Here is a 17,843-nt window from a genome sequence, read left to right on the forward strand (position 1 = left end):
CTCTCCTTGACATTAACTTGGCTAAACTTTTCTGGGACTGACTGATGTGCTTTTTTTCATCCAATGGACTTGGAAACTGACTCAAAGCTAATCTGTTTGAGTCTCCTTCCACTAGAGGAGCTAATACTGCTGTTAAAATGAGCTTTTCTCTCACGAAGAGAGTACAACCTGATCAGCTCTCTGTGTTATTTTTTGCCACTTTTCCATCAGTACCTAATCTATTTAGGTCGGGACTCCGGTCAACACAATTTGATTCATTTACTATTACAGTGAAGTAGCATTTCAGTGGGAGCTGATCAATCATTTCAAGGTGGTGCGAGAGGCCATGCAGACCTGTAAGACAAGGTTGGCTAATGCTTCATAATGCTAATGTAACCTAATTCTAGCTTTATATAATAGTGCTAATACACAATAATCCCACCATAAAATCATTAAATAGTTATTCCTTATCAAAACATGCTGTGACTAGTGATGTATGCCCCAATCAGTGAGGTACATTCCTCTGACTTTGTTTTGAGTACAAGAAGCACAGCAGACAACCAGGAACTAAAGATAGTAATGGTTCCATGAAACCATTAGTAATGGAAAAGCTAAAAAAGTGAATCATCCCATAGCAAACTGTTCTTATGAAAAAGGGAAATTTGTTTGTATGCTCTGTCTTCTCGAACCTCCAAAAAGTCATGGTTTGTTCCTATTACAGTGGATGTCCTTTCCACATGTCATGATCATGGCTCTGAGGGTTGGCCTAATTGCTCATTTCATTCACCTACCTAACTCTGTCCGTTTTCCTATTACTGCTTATCTAATCCACCTGCTTATATATATATATATATATATATATATATATATATGACTCACTGCCAGCCATAGGGGCCAGATCATTGAGGTTGAGATTATTGTTGTTGTTCTTGTTTAGGTTCTCATTCTCGGGGGCCAGTGGTGAGAGAAGTTTTTAGTGTTTTGTGGTGTTCCTGATTTCCTGATCTGCCTCTTATCCACTGAGCGTACCCTGTCCCTGTATTGGAGAGAGCGAGTTTATAGCGTACTGTAGTTTTCCTGATCTCCTAACCTGTTCTGCCTCTCAACCACTGTGCTTGCCTGTTCACATCTGGACGTTCTTTCTGAGCTCTCTGTAGACTCCTGGAACCCTGAACAAGCCTGTTCATGTTCCAATCGGTATCCCTGATAGGGCTTTGGACTCCTGTACCTCTGAGCCTTCCTGTTCTGATCTGTTTTGCAGACCTGGCTCGGACTCCTGCTTGCCCTCTGGGACTGCAGCATTGAGGACACTCTGGTTGTAGTTGGCAGCCTTACGGCTAGATCCTATCATTTTCTATAGAGATAGACTGAACAAGAGTTTTCAGTGATAGGCCCAGCCGCAGCTGCTGCAGATCCGCAGATCCACCTGAGATTCAGTTTAATAAATGCTTTGAATTATCTCACTGTCTGTCTCGCCTGAACTCTGGTTCCTACGTTCTGAGTCTGTTACCCCACCGTCACCACCTGTATGCTCCGTATACAACATATGACAATACAATGCAAGTGACTGTTAACAGTAAGTACAGACTTATCAAGGGAAAGTCAATGCGACAAGAATCTGGCTGGGTTTCCTTAAATTGAAAACGTTTTAACCAATCTGCTTGCATGATTTCACTGAACTGACTTTGTGCCTTGATTTGACGTGTTGTAAATATCAAATCAAGATTGATTTGACGTGTTGTATGTAAATAAGAACTTTAGAAAACAATTGTGAACCATTCTGATTTTTTTTTTTCTATTTAACATCCTTCCTTTTTAACTGCGCCTTAGCAATCTGAAAATACATTTTTTGGTTTCCATCCATAAAAGTTTCTTTTATCCCACTCAGCTGTCCTTTTAGCACATTAGGGAGATAAACTATCATAGCAAAGATCAATTTAACACTTTCCCTGAGATGCTACTGTTACTCTTAAGATGTATCAAAAGACAAATGGATGGAAACCAATCTTTAAATTGTTCTCCCATGATGCCTCTCTCTGGATCTGTAAACTTCAAACATCTCTTTTATTATGTGTTCAATCAAGGCTGACAGTTTCACTGCTGCTCGGATAAAAATAGCACCAGAGTAAAAAGCAGGTGCTGTTTTATGGAATCTGACCCGGGCCAATGAACTGAATGTCCACCAGTGATGAAGCAGTGATGTCAGTTTGCCCCACCAATCAGAACTCGGATGGCTCCGAGCACGTTCCTCTGTCATCGTCTGACTTAATGATCATTAAACCCAATGACAATGAAAATTGGACCTGCAGAGTCATTTTGGCTTCAACTGTAAAATCAGAATAGTAATAGCAGGTTTATCTTAAAGGTAAAATTTGATAGATCCTGGTGTGCAAAGATGCACACCAGAAATGGATGCAGATGAATATGTTGTGAACATTAGTCATACACGATTAAGCCTGGCGCCTGTAAAAAACAAATCACATAAACCAATTGTGTCTCATAATTTGACCTTTTGTCTCTGCTGCTGCATCATTTGTCTTGCTGTCCTTCCCTATAATCCCTTTCTGCCTTGTCGTCTCCTCTTTGCCCCCATTTTCTTATCCTAATCCTTCACACCAGCCGTCCATTCCTCCTTTTTTTCTTTTTAATTCATCTTAACAATTTCATTCCCTCTTGAGCAGAAGTGATGGCTGCCACAGAGGTAGCAGAAATGAAGGTCAGCTGTCAGACAGGAAGTACATGAAAACAGCGCCATGTATGTAGGGCGCAACAAAGAGGTCAACCAGCCCTTTAATTATTCCCCGGTTTCAGTTCCTACTGCAGCTCTACAAGAACTCAAACACCCCAAAACAGCAGCATGAAAAAAGCTCAAATATAAACTTCAAGATGGTGATGTAAGATTCTGACTCTTTGATTCTAAGTTTTCTTTTTCTCCTCACTGAAATGCAAAAATAACACTGCAAGAAGTAAAAGCTATTAAAACTGGATGGCCATAAAATTATGTTATTTCCTTGTCTTGTTAAACTGATTTGATAATTGTCCTTTTGTTTTGGAATTGGAATGATACAGTTAGGATACACACAACTTTATAAAAGTATGGACTCTAATAAACTTGCCAGGGCCTTTAAAAAAGAAATACACCCAAAGCACTACATATCTTCTACCGTGTTTAACGAGTGGACTTATATCTGTAATTAATGTTGCTGAAAATCTCAGTCTTAAGCTTGGTTTATGCCTGATCATTGTGGTCTAAGGTATTCACTGCATCCACAAAAAGTACAGCAGAAATTAGGCTGGCAAATTCAAAAAATATACCAGCAAAAAAAATGTGCTTATTACACATATATAAAAACACATGCCAAAGCGTTTATTTATTTATTTTTTTGTTTTGTTTTGTTTTGTTTTGCTTTGTTTTTCATGCTCAACATTACAAAAACCTGGTAGATTGTTCCATTAGTGATAATTGTTGCTGGGTTGGACCAATAACAGCAGTCAATGACCGATGCACGGCCACGGATGTCAATCAATCAATTAACACAGAGAGAGGAGAACTCAGAAAATATTGGAAAGAAGCATGAAACAAAAAGGTGGCGCCAAAAATAAGATTTAAACCCTTCAGGCAGATGCTGCCAAAAATGAAGAGCTAACCCAGGTGTTTGCAGGTGGAGTCTACTGAGGCAGCTGCAGGTGTTTATGGAAAGAGAACCACAGCAGTGGCCGGTCCATTTGTGGGGAAATCTGAACTTCGCTTAAGAAGTGATGAACTACAGTCTGCTTGGGTCAGATATGAAGCAAGTTTTTAGTTAGTTTATTTTGGCTTTGCTTGCTTATTCTTAACACAATCAGTAGTTAGATGTAAGGAGTTTAAGACAAGGGATAATAGTGATCTTATTACTTCATTAACATTATTCTTATTCATTCATTTAGTTAAATTCAGTCTTTATTAGTTAGGTTTAAACATTATAGTGTTTATTAATTGATATATGCTCACTATGTGGTATTTTTCTCTACTCAGAAACCACTAAAGCTCAAATGATTTGGCTGTGATTCATCATTAATATTAAAATATCCCCCTAATCCTGCTGTTTGGAGTGCTAGAAACATGTTCCTCACATTGTTTTGCTCCTGAATGCACCATTACATCAGTATAACATGTAAATCACTCCCTCAAATCCTGTATTTCACATTCGGTGTGAACACATTGTTCTTGTATCCCAAAGCTCTACCCAGCTCCTTTCAAATTGTTAACAGCATAAATCAAACCCCCTATGGTTACGTCTTTGAGAGTGTGACAGAAAATGCAGACATCATTAGCAGGTTTGCATTTTGACACTATTTCATGGTTGCTGTTGGGCTGTGGGGAACCCACTCTCATCTAGGTCTGTTTGTCGCTATTTTAAACAGGTTGTTAACTGCAGATCTGCATAACTTTAGAAGAGCAGCTAATTTCATCAAATTCTCTTAACTTTAGAAGATCAACACGCATATGGCTTAATTAAATGACCTGGTCTGTTGTCTTTCCCATTTTTTGAAACGTAGTCACAGGGAATGCCGCTCCGTGTGATTTCTTATTCGTACCAAAAAAAAGCAAAAAGTTCACAAATTAAATTTAAATGTCTAAAGTGACAAAGTGAGTCTTAGCACTTGTGAGCTGGTTAGAAACGATAAGTTTTTAACTTTTGTGTTTTCCTCTCTACCAATTTATGTACTCAAATATTGATGGATTTCCATTGTTTAAAACATGACATTTTGCTAATGCAAAAACATAATTAATTTATTTTAAACCTTTTTACATATATTTAATGTATCACTGATCACTCGTCCATAAGCTTGTAAATTTAAAACTGTGTTCTGCTTATTGATAATTATCAGACATTAACCAAGCAATTCAATGCTGTTCTTTCACTTTACACTCCACAGGTTGGTCACTGTTATCCGTAGTTAGAAAAGACTCACTAAGAAAGTAGTTCTGTCCGAGGGGCAGCAAACGGTCTGGAACCACCAAACCATCCGGGGCCTGCAGAAACCATACGGTGGTGCCGTTCAGGATAGAAGAACGAAGAAAACCCTCTTCACTGACACGCCACAGCACCGGGGCTCCATTGGCATTCACCAGCACCCTAGTGCAAGGGAAAGAAAGAGGAAGGAAAGGGAGCATTTAAAAATATCAAATTTAGCATTTTCTGCTGTATCACCAAATAATTTTCACTGATATCCTTTTTATTACCAGTTTTCATTTTATCCCTACAGTTAATCCATATTTGAACCCCCTTTGTTGATAGACAGTCATGCTTTGCATTTGTTCTTACCATTGGCATTTGAAGCATAAATGTGCCTCGCAGGGCAAATGTACTTCCCCTCACCTGAAACACATCCTGGGTACTTTGAGGTACTATTTGATGAATTACATTACCTAAGTACTTCCAGTTTAATGTAGAGTTGGTTTGTTGGTTGTCTGTAATCAGGAGTTAATGCTTTTCTTATTGCTCGTTTCTGTAGGATTTAGATTCTGCATTTGTTTTATAAGTACTTTCCTATACTTCAAGTAGGGAAGTGTAAAGAAATAGCACAAAATGTTTAATCAGGCTAGTGGTCCGTTTAATGAAGCAGGGGTAAAAAATTCAGATTCAAATCTGCAACTCTAAATCGATCCAGCCAAAAGTCGGGAACTCTGAATATTGGGTTTCACAACGGCTGCTATCAATTAGTTCAATCAATTTTAACTTGGTTCACTCAGAGTTTCACACAAGTATGAAAAGCCATTATCAGTTGAGCGTCGATTCAATGAGTCACCATGACAACAGGCAACAGGAAGTGCCTATTTCACCCCACTGTAACTAGAGATTTAAATGCAGGAATGCAAAAAAATTAAATAAAAAAGGAAAATGTGTTTTAAAGACAGACAAACAGCGCTACAGCTACAAAGGAGAGGAAGGTGGCAAAGGAGAAGATTGTTGCTCGAGTTAATGTGTAAGTTTATATGAAGTGGACTACGGCAGGCCGTTATTACATTTATTAAAAGCACTCCTCTCTGTTGTTCTATTTCTAGATTACTAAAATAAGACTAATAATATATTTTCTAATTCACATTTTTGTAGCAGAAACTGAATTTCCCCCGAAATCCCTTGATTGTCCCACAAAATTCAACACTGAAAGTTCTCTTTACACAGTAACCATGAGTTGTTGCAGATTTTCTCCACAACAAAATACTGTTGTGTCATCAGCTAACAATAGAGAACTTAGGTTTTCCCAAGTCAAATTTTTTTTTTCCCTGTACAAAAATAAACAAAAAAGGGTTCAACACTGACCCCTGGGGGACCCCACGGATAATAGTTTGTATTTGAAATCTAGTTTAATTTATTGTTTTCAGTCCATTAAATAATTTATTTGTATGCTATTCCTCTAATTCCTACCTTTGTCATTTCCTCATTATTAATTCATGGTCAACAGTAGTTTCACTTTTAATTTTTTTTTAACAGTACCTATAGTCTTTATCTCATCTTTTATGGATATAGTTTCTTTAATATCTATTCACTTACCCCCTACAGTCTGATAGTTTCCAGTGTTTACAATACAAGGACAACATTCACAAAGTATTTATTGATTCATCTGCAGCAAATTTCAGATGAATGGTCTCTCCATTATTTTTCAATTTAGTCTTTGTTTCCATAAATTTTCTAAATCATATTGTTAAATATATTCCATGTATTTTTAATTCTTTTTAAAAAAATATCTAAATCTGTTTATTGTCCCACAATGGGGATATTTACTAATTGAACTGAGTACTTGCAACCTTCTCAGAGCACAAGTGCACTGCTCTAACCACTAGGCCAAAACTCCCTTATATAACTACAATATTATACTGTTTTTTACTGTTTCTGATCATCTAATCTTCTTTTTTTGGATCTATATTCAGCCTTCACAGTTCTTGTACTTAAATAATTGTTGTACAGTATAGTATATTTTTCCTCCTGTATGCATTCAGGATTCCTTTGGTTACTCATGGCTCATTTATATGAATTTGTATAGTAACTTTTTCACTAGTGGGCAATGTTTCCCAAACGTAATAGGATAGATAAAGAGGCCTCATCTGTGTTTTCCACCAAAACAGATTTCTTCTTTTAACCTATTAATTGTTTGTTTTTTTCTGTTATTTGTCTTATTATGAGAATAGCTTTGTGGCCTTTCTTATTGATTGTATTTGTGCAGCTGTGGATGATTGCAAACATCTGAAGGAGGTCACTAATATTGCTGATTAGCCCACTCACTATTTTCCCATCAATAATCATGGTTAATATGTTTTCAGTGAGAGTTGCACTATAGGTTGTCATTTTGCTTTGGCTGTAATTGTAGGACATAAACCTGCCCAGCAAATTGGGTTGATGTATTTTGTAGTTGCATTGTGCTCCTGTGGATTTAACAAATCGATGTTCGAATCCCCGCAAATAAAACTGAGCTTTTTATGGTCTAGATGAACTAAAACAGATAGTTTCTTTCTAATAGTAGCAATACAGGAACCAGGTTTTCTATAAATACAACTTACTGCCAAGTTTTTTCGAGTTCTTCATATCAATTTCTATAGCAACACACTCTATCATATTACCCATAACAAATTACATGTTGCCAACTACACGACATCTGTACCTTTTGTCAACATACAGAGCAACTCCCCCTCCCTTTGTTGCCTGACTATGAAGCAACTATCATACCTTTATTCTGTACCCGATCAGTTTGTTCCTTATTTAAACAAGTTTCTGAAATTGCTATTACAGTAAATGGATAATCTAGCGGTTTAAATCAATGTTTGACCTCTGGAAGGTTGCAACTTAAGCTCCTGCTGTTGTAGTGTATCATGGATATTGTTTCATTTATATTTTGGTTTAATTCAATAAATTGTTTTTCTGTGTTGGATACCTGAACAAAATGAAGCCTACATCTACAACTGTATGAAGGTAAAATCAGTTTAAAACATTAAAATGCCACTGTGATAAACCTTTTTGTTTACGCTTTGAAGACTGGCCTTTCAACAGAGGTCTGCAGACTCATTATTTAAAAAATGCTTAACAACTTAAAACCTCTAAATGAAACTAGAGTTTTGTTGCAGAAGTAGAGAAACTCTGAGGTTAGTATTCTGAAAACGGACTACCCAATGTGAGGAAGAGGCCGCATATCATACCAAATACTGCACTAAACCAGAAGCTTGTTGAAAGGAGAGAAAAGATGAGAGGAAAGCTGAAATAAGCTGGATCTTCTCACAGAAAGCCCTCATGAGAGCCAGACAGGGGAGAAAAACGTAATCTGTCAGCTGCAGTTGTAAAAAAGATGCTCAACAGCTCAAGTGAAGCTGCTCCGAATAAACGACGTTAAGAGCCTCTCTAACCTCCTTCCTACACTGAATTCATCTTTTCCATATTAACCAAAACAACTAAAACAATGTGTGATTATCCTCTTAGCCTCCATGTTGTGCATTGGCTCTAATGAGTGTTTACAGCTGATAAGGGCTGTAATTATTATTACCTCTACAGTGATTCAGCTGAAAGGGTTCTGCGGAAAAAAGACAATCAGAAATAGAAGAAGATTTCTATATCTGAAAGGAGAAAGTGATGAAACAGGCAGAATATATTGTTCTATATTAAAAAAAAAAAATGGCTTTATTCTCAGCTAAGAGTTATTTTTTTCACATAGTACCCGGTTGCTATGGGTGGTTTTTTTCTAATAATGATTAAAATAAACATTTGGAAACTGTATTTCATATTTACTCTGGTTTTCTTTGTATTTTAATTTGAGTATTTTAAGCATTTTAGTATGAAAAACAAACCAACAACAGAAGAAACCAGTACTTGAGGCCTTTGACAAATACTTTCTTCTGTGATAACGATTTTTCTTCTTGTAATTATAATGCAAAAAAAAAAAAAAAAAAAAAAAAAACTAAGCAGTGGAGGTTAACTTGCAGCCTTTTTTTCTAGGACCTGTGACGTGCCTCCCATGTATAATAAGGAACATCAAGGACATCCAGGAAATCACCTTGATCACTCCTCCTGCATAATTCATTGACCCTTTGATTACTGGGTAGCAGTTAGACTTTTTTAGGACAACCATAGTCTTTAATGAATTAAGCACAGCTGCACTAAAATGACAAATGTTGGGTCACAGAATTTCTAATGAAAGGATATTAGTGAAAAGATCAAGATGAAAAATGTTTCCTCCAGAAGTTGCTATTTTTATTTCTTCTGTGGGATAATTATGCACAGAACCACCTTTCCCAGGGTTGCAGCTGAGCTGGCACTAAAGATCACATAGTGCCAGCCAAAGACTTCTTTTTTAAGCAACTGGATGCAGCACTTTTTAAAAGCAATGGCAGTCAGTCCTTGGAAAAAAAAAAAAAAAGCTTATTGGGATCCATAGCAGCAGATTTATTAGATGGTCATCTCCAGACTGAAGTTTAAACTGCAGCTGATAAAAACTCTAAAGCGAAAGAAGATGGATTTTCTTGCTTTGTCAGTTTAAAAGCTTCATGATATTAATCTTACTTCACAGCTGTTTCTTCCGGCACCTCCAGAGACAGAGTCAGTGTTCCTGATGTCAGCTCACAGAGCTCAGGACTCACACAGTGCAGACCCTCAGTGACCTGAAGCACAAACCCCCAACACACAAAACAAGGTAGAGTTAATGCTATCAGTATTTAAGACACAGCTTGTTGCATTGATTTAAGAGCATCTAGAAGTAAAAACATGTTGAAAATTAATTTTTCATTTTTTTAAATGAGGTTTAAAAAAACTATGAATCATCTACATAAAAAATTCTGGTATGATTACACCAGTATAAAATCTTTTGGTTATTAAATGCTTATCTATATAATAGAATCAGTAAAACAGTGTTGTTTTTTAATACTTATTTTGACTTGGACAAATTTTAAATATAATTCCATACTTTTACAGACCTTTCGATCAGTAGCAAATAATGCAGCCAAAATCCACACAGAATCCCTGGACTTTAAAAGTACTCTGTGGACTTATAGCACAAATGAACTTTTCAAAAAGTTTAAATACTGTTGGATTTGGTAAAAACTCAAACTTTTAGAAAAGGAAATGTTGGTAGTGGATTGCTGGTCTGGGGCCTCTTTTCTGCTTTAGGATCTGAATGACTTCCCATAATTGATGAATGAGAGTAAACATAATTTTATTTCCCTTGTATGTCTTGTACATATGAAAAAAGTGACAATAAAAGCTGACTTGACTTGACTTGACTTGAATCCATGAATTCTGCCCTCTACCAAATAATCCAAACAATGTCCTGCAAACAATTTCTTGACTTAAGATCAGTTCACTATTTTATGCAGCAGGACAATCATCTAAGGTGCACTTTTAAGAGTGTGTCCTAGTCAAAGTCTGATGCTTAAATCCTATTAAGATTCTGCAGATTGTCTGTAAACTGACCAAATTAGAACAATTCTGCAAAGAGGAACGGGATCAAGTTCCTCCAAATGTAAAAATCATATATCCAGTTTATGCAGAAATTATAGTTTAGTGCAGTGGTCTCAATCATATGATTGATTACCTTTTCAAGCCATTCATTTGATTCAGCTGTGTTGAAGCAGGGATGCATCTACAGTAAAATCTGTAGGACAGTAGATTTTGAGGACCAGGGTTGGAGACCACTGGTTTAGTGCATTGGTTCTCAACCTTATTGGGTCACGACCCCCAATTTAACGTGCACTGCTGTCTATGGCCCCCGATGCTGGATCAATACACTTATGTGTAGGATTTAAATAATCAGACAAGCACTTATGAACTCATATCAGGTATTAGACTCATTATCATCTTATTTTGAAACACACTGGGATTTTTTTTGAAAACATAAAGCAGCATCAAGAGGCTAACTTTCCAAACAGACCAACAATGGTCGCTACATCCCATCATTTTGCAGCTGAAATGTTAACAAGTAACCAAAAATTTTGTGCTAAACGTTAATAACTAGAAAACTGTCCATGTTTAATTTTAAATGTCTATGTTCCCGATAGCTTAAACCTGAAAAATATCTTCCTGGTCAAAAGCAGTATTGTTTTTCTGCAACTATTTAACGTGATGGCTGCGCCTGCTGGTTTGAACAGTTGCTTCTTGGCTTGTTAGAATGTTAGAAACGACCATCACTCTTAAGTCTGAGGAGTTTTGATCTGTATTTTATTTATTTTTATTTTTTTTATGTATTTTAGTGCAGAAAAGGTTTTTTCTGACAAATATGCGAAGGGAAATGGAAACTGTCGATCAATTGCAGCTTTCAACAGTGTTGTGTACTCTGTTGCTACTGACAACCAGAAATCTTCTAACGCGCATGCAGAGAATTAGCATCTGTAATATAAGGTCAGCGAAGAGATCAAGCAGGGCATCCTGCAGCTCTGATGACAGGTGACGCCTGATGAAGGTGGTGAAAGGCCTATAAAGTCGTTCTTTTCTGACAAGTCATTATTGGGGAAGTAGTTATAAAAACTTTCAAATAGGCTCCTCAGGGGAGAAGCAATAATTCCTTTCATAGTTTGACTAATTATGTTATAACTTCATAAAGCCCTCAAGCTCCTGGAACATTTCAATACTTCCTGCAGCCTTCAACTCCAGCTTTCACAGAATGCTGTGACCTTAGTGGACATGTTTGTAAAAAGCCTGTATAAAATCAATGAATCCTCTAATGTCCGGTTGGAAGCTACAATAATTTAGCTGTTTTTGTATTTTTTTCAAAATGATTTGGCAACCCCTAGGAATCGTCTCACGACCCCAATTGGGGTCGGGACCCCAAGGTTGAGAATGGCTGGTTTAGGTTACAGTTCATTTTCTACTTAGTGCTGTGATCGTTTGATTGTTTTACGTAGATACAGTAAATCTACTGGAACTAAGGTTTTAATCTTGTATTTCTCACTCTGTCAGCTTCCCATTGCACCACCAGCAGCCTCTGCCCAGGTTTGGGCTGCCACGGCTGCAGGGTGGGGGGTGCCTCTGTGGTGGTGACTGGGATGGTGGTTGGTTTCTGGTGCGACGTTGTGGCCGTTGTTGTGGAGGTTACCGGCGTGGCCAGCTCAGGAGCAGAGGGGGTGGCGGGGCCCCAGTCGGCGCCGGGCGGCAGGTCCAACAAGATCTGATCGCACCTCTCTCCTTCGTAGCCTTCTGTGCACTCGCAGGAGTAGGCCGGCTCACCCTCCTCCCCGCCTTCGCTCCGGCTGCAGTTTCCATGGAGACAAGGGCTGCTGGCACATGGGTCCGTGAAAAACTGAGATAATGGAGAGAATAAACAACAAAAACACATAACAGAGAACACAGTGGTGTCAAAGTCAGAGGAGGAAACAAGAGGCAAACATAATTATCTCGCTGGGTTCATCACTGCTGTTTACAGCTCGACATCAGCTCCTGGTTGACAGGTTTATACCAGGATGGCAGAAAACATTAAGAAACAGTCTGGTGTTTCTTTCAGATGTGTCAATGATGGTAACGTCTAAAGCTGTAGCACTGTGTGTAGCTACTTATACTGTTGCCTCTCTTTGCAGGCTTTATGCACACCATACTAATCAAGACTGACTTGATGTTTTGTATCTTATTTTAAATATTTTTATTTTATTTTTTATGTTGTTTATAATTGTTACCTGTGTCTGAATTTAAGTCATTGTTTATAGCTGCTGTTTTTGGATACTGACAAGAATAGCTGATTAATTTAGTTAAAACTTTCCACCTAATCAAACAATTCTTTAGTGTAGAAATCGAAGAAAGTTTTTCAAAGTGCATTTATTATAAAAGGACGACACATCAACAAATCCCAGTCTGGCTACCTTAGGGTTTAAGATACAGATAGATTTTTTTAACACAATATTGTGCACCAAACAATGTGTCTGGGCTGAAAGGATGTTTTGATCCAGGATATTAAAACTAGAGGAAAGAGGAGGACGGTCTCCACTTGGCCGCAAATTTAATTCTGATCAGAAAAGATAATGGTTTCTTTTAATGGAGTTTTTACTTTCTATAACTCCTTTTTTGAAACCTTTTTGCTGACATCAGCTGATTTAATTAAATCAACATTAACTCTGTGAAAGCATCTGACTGCAGCAACAGTCAGCATTTCCTCTCTCCCTTTATGCACTGCACGAGCAAAATTCACTTTAGGGCACTTTTTCGGGCCAATTAAATGTTTGTGCAGGAAAAATATTTGTAGTCTGTGGACAAATAAAGCTTGATTAAGTGGAGGCAATCCACAATCTACAAGCAATCAATTGTTACCTAATACATTGTATGAGGGTGATCAAGTAATCAAGTCTGTGGAGAAATAAGCTGAGTCTAATCTGACTACTGAGAAAAAGTTGATCTTTTAAATTACTTCTTCTATTTATTCTTTACTTTACAATCATTAAAATATAGGATATTTGATGCTATTGATGAGGTAGACTGGGTTTGACACAGAGCTTATAAATCCCTCCAAAGGGTGCCAGAGTTACAGGTCTCCAAGCTATTCCTCTCTAACAATATTTGTCTTAAATTCTTTGTCTTTAATGCGAGTCAATCACCTTTTAAAACTTTCATATCTGCTTCTGTGAATGGCTTTTTAAGCCAGTTACATTACTTCAACAGCAACACCATAATAGTTCATATTAGGCTCACTAAACATCACTGAAATACCATAAAAAAAATTGGTGTCTATTATATTTTTCTCAATTTTAAACAATTATGATAACTAAAAAAAGTCAATGCATTTATTCTATAAAAATAATCTACGTTGTTATTTTTTAGATGAAATTGTTAAGGTAATTTTATATCCTTATTTTGTTTTGTTTACTGTGTAAATACCTTGATCTTATGAAATTGTTAACTTTTTACTTACACATATGTTATCATACCCTGAAAATCTCTCACTGGCCATTCCTTTATCTACAGACTTGTACTTTCTTCTGAAAGGAAATTTCATCCACGACGAAGCATTGAGAAAAATGCTCCCTGACAGCCTCCTTCATGCTGGTTTCCCCCATAAATAATTGATCACATTTAGAGAAAACCTTCTGCTACTTTCACTGAAAACAAGAGGTGACAAAACTCACTGCTCAACGCTGCTGTCTCTTGTATACCTTACTTGTTAGATTTAGACTATATGTAAATTGCTGCTTTTTATTAATTGATGCATGAATTGTTGTAGAAGATTGCAATGATGCAGTTCTAATAACCAAGAAGAAAAACAACAGCTTAGAGTCTGGAGGGGGAGAACACAGGCTTTGTAATGATACTCCCAGTGAATCTCCCTTGCTGCGTACAGATGTCAGCTTGTGAATGCACGCTAGTGAGAGAAACAGTGAGTGGCAGAGCAACAAAGACTCGTGAACAGTCTGTTCTCTCCACAGCCAAAGTCACAGCTCATTAGTGCTAATCTGTCTGTGAAGCTTCCACTGTTTGCCCCTCTGACAAACTTTTGAATGCTTTGACAGTCCACCCTCTTGCTTGTACAGTTCTATGCTCTTTTCTCCGCTCGCAGTCTGAATTGATCAACCTTTAAAGGACGACAACACTGTCCTCTTTTTGGTACAGTGAGTCTGACTCATGACCTTTTTCTTGTGTCACTCCAGATTGGTCTCTAAACCGAGCTCCAACAACAAAAAACATACAGTCCAACACCAGGTAGAATAGAATAAGGTCTTGAATTTTATACTGCAGCATCTATACATATATAAGCAGCAAACTCCATTAATGGCCACTTTAAAAAGATCTCTGCAAAATCCATCTCATGTGAGGGAAAAGACTAAAGAAATTATCTTTAGGTTCACGGAGGTGAGTTGGCATCGTTGAGCAGGTTGGTTTAAAAATGCACTCTTAGATTTCAAAATATTCCAGGAAAGTTTCTTAAACAAGCTCAAGGTTGAAAGACTTTGCTTTTTAATGAGCTGGTGGGACTGGTAGAAGAAAACAGCACAAGAGTTTCTCCAGAAGAGACAAGCTAAAAGTATCTGCCAGGAGCCAAGAGCCAACGTAGAACTGGCAAAGGTCTACGTTGAAAACACCACTGGTCTATCAATGGGCAACACACAGACAAACAAACATGCATGCAAACACTCAGACTTCAAGGCTTTCTTAGATTGACCAATTAGGCTTCAACCACTGGGTCTTACCAAGCCTGAGGCAGCCACAAGCCAGATGCTGAGAGCTGCTGCTTTTTTCATCTATTGACACGATGACAAGCAACTGTCCCCATTTTACCAGGGTAATCAGGATGGTTTAAAACAGCAGGGAGACTTTGGAATAATGTAGGACATTTTGCTACAGATCCCTTCATCCTCATCATTTATTTTTGCTCAAATCTATGGCACAATTTAATATAAGATGATGACACATCTATTTCACCTTTTAGTTAGTCAACTTGCATCTATATCAAGGGGTATGCAGAGGTGTAATAAGTATTAATGTTTATTACTCAAATAGAAGTATAAATCCTACTGTTAAAACACTTTCGTTGAATTTACAGTATAAACTTAAGCTTTTTAAACAAGTAAAAGTGTAAAAGTACCAATGTTAAAACTACTTAAAGTATTAAAGTAAAATGAATGCAGGGCACGATTTAAACCTTATACTGCACTCGCTATTAAAGGAACATTTTTCTACAACTCTGGATGATAACTTCCTTATACTTAATTTTCTTAGTTTTATAACTAATGGCAACAGTGTCAAATTTAACTTTGGTTCATCTTGAAAAACCTATCAGTTTTGGTATGTTGTGAACAACAAGTTGGTGCAGTACTGAGTCCGACCAAGGGAAATTAATTTTCCAGATGAAACAAATTATTTTGATGATTTTTAGTTTTTTTAAATACCAACAGCACCTAATAAAAATTAGCTGGAAACAAAGAAACTGTTAGGAATCCAGTTTTGTGTGGGATGTTTTTGTGTTTCCCTCTCTCCAACACCAGGTGGTTCCCTGTCCTCGTTGGCCCTCCCTGCACACCTGTGGCTCGTTGGATCATCACTGAGGAGTATTTGAGCAGCAGGCTGTCACTACCTCGACCCCAGAGTGTTTGCCAGTTTTGGGTACTCTAGCCAAGCTGAGATTAGCAGAGTCTAACCTAAGCTTTGTTTCTCTGAGTCTTATGTTGTTTTTTTTTGTCTTTGCTCTTCGGCAGGAAACCTTCCTGTGAAACTGGAGACCTGGACCTTCTCCCCCTGGAATGATTTATTGAGTACACACTGAGCAGGGGAAAACCTTCACATGATCCGTTCAAGTCCCCATCGGAAAACGAAGTGACAGTCTGTTCCATTACTCCTTTGGGTCCAATGAATGTCTACCTGTCCGCTCTCCTACGAGTCCCCTCTTCTCTAGATTAATCCCACACAGACTGGATTCAAGGATTGACAAGAGCCCCCTCAAACGTGAGTCCCTTTCCTGCATTATAAAAGCCTCAGTCAAAATTCCTACGGTCCCTGAACTGATCACAGTGATCTCCCCTTCAGACTTTCCAGTTCTGGTTCACCAGTCCACTGAGTTCCAGATCCAACCTCTGTTATTCAGCTACACTTAATAAACCTGTTAACCTTTTCCCTTGGTCTCTGAGTGGTTCTCTGCATGTGGGTCAGATACCTTAAACCAATCATGACAGAAACAAAATTAATGAGTCAATTTTTAAAATGTAAAATTTGTACTTAAGGAAGGTAACAAAGTAAGCATTGTACTTTGTTACTTGACATCTCTGGGGGTATGAATAATTTTGGGCTTACTGTATATTTAACAACATCTTGAAGCAATAGGTGTAAAGTACTACTAAATATATAGAAACCACCTTTTTTGTTGACCTATGCATTTTATGCTGTTATTAATATTCCTGCATTTAGCCGTGTCTGTGTCTTTATTTCGTTGTTGTTGGTTAGTATGCTCCAGGCTTCGGCAAAACATATGGATCAATTTCCTCTGAGGGGCGGATAATAACCACTTTATCTATATCCCTCTACGCACCAACAAACACAACAAAGAGATCCTCTAAGGCCAAATTAATGGCTTCGCCAGGTGATGTGATCCACTTTCTAATTTGAGATGGTGGCCCCAGAGGAGGAGGAATCAATACAACCATGAAGAGGAAAACAGCAACACTTTTCACTTACAGACTAGATGGGTTCTTTTTAAAGAGGGTTGAGCTCTTGCTCCTTTAGATTTAGTAGACACACAGAGATGTTTCCTGGCGGTGAAATGTATTTTTACTTGTACTCATTTTTTATACAGCTATTCTTCACACTGTGATTTAATTAGACCATATTTAGAGAGGCTAAATGCAGCTGCTGTGTTCCAGCTTCTGCTCAGCACAGATGTTCACAGATAGTTGCCTCAATCTGAGGATAACTCTTTAACAAGACTGTATGAGAAGGTTTGATTGTAATGAAAAGTCTAAATTTTGCTGGGCTCTGGGTTAAAATCCAAGATAAACCTTTACAATTTGACATCCTCTGATAAATGGTAAAGATGTTCATATAAAAAAATAGAGAACAATGTTTGTCGCTATGTATTCTGTCTCGTGCATCTTTGTTTTCATGGACCAAGTCCTCTTCGTTCTTTTCCTGTCTTTTATTAGCAACATTAAGCTTGATATTGTACATCTGAAACTAGGACCATCATGTCTTATTTCCAAGCTTTCAGTAGCAGATCACAAATAATTTCTAAACTGCAAAATGCCTTTTTTTTCAATAAACTTGGAAGTTTCTGCATGACTAATAAAATCTATTTTACATGTTAGAGCATAAATATGAACAGAGAATAAAATACAGAAAACATCTGCTGCAGAAAAGATGTCTGTGAGATAAAAGTGACTGCAACTAAAAAGACCAACGAGCTGTTTTGTTTTCTTGTACTGTTCAGGAGGCGTGTCA

General features: G+C 37.5%; 1 protein-coding gene across 1 annotated transcript in view; it reads right to left on the reverse strand.

Annotated features, from left to right (window-relative positions):
• The window catches only part of dner (delta/notch like EGF repeat containing), a 63,078-nt gene that overhangs the window by 21,801 nt on the left and 23,434 nt on the right, over window positions 1-17,843 (reverse strand). The window contains exons 2-4 of the mRNA XM_015372692.1: window positions 11,890-12,237; window positions 9,510-9,607; window positions 4,936-5,099 (exon numbers count right to left, since the gene is read on the reverse strand). Of these exons, the coding sequence (XP_015228178.1) occupies window positions 4,936-5,099; window positions 9,510-9,607; window positions 11,890-12,237 (610 nt within the window). The remainder of the gene's footprint in view (window positions 1-4,935; window positions 5,100-9,509; window positions 9,608-11,889; window positions 12,238-17,843) is intronic.

This window comes from Cyprinodon variegatus, unplaced genomic scaffold (genome assembly GCF_000732505.1).
Source record: "Cyprinodon variegatus isolate N-32 unplaced genomic scaffold, C_variegatus-1.0 Scaffold75, whole genome shotgun sequence".
Classification (NCBI taxonomy): domain Eukaryota; kingdom Metazoa; phylum Chordata; class Actinopteri; order Cyprinodontiformes; family Cyprinodontidae; genus Cyprinodon; species Cyprinodon variegatus.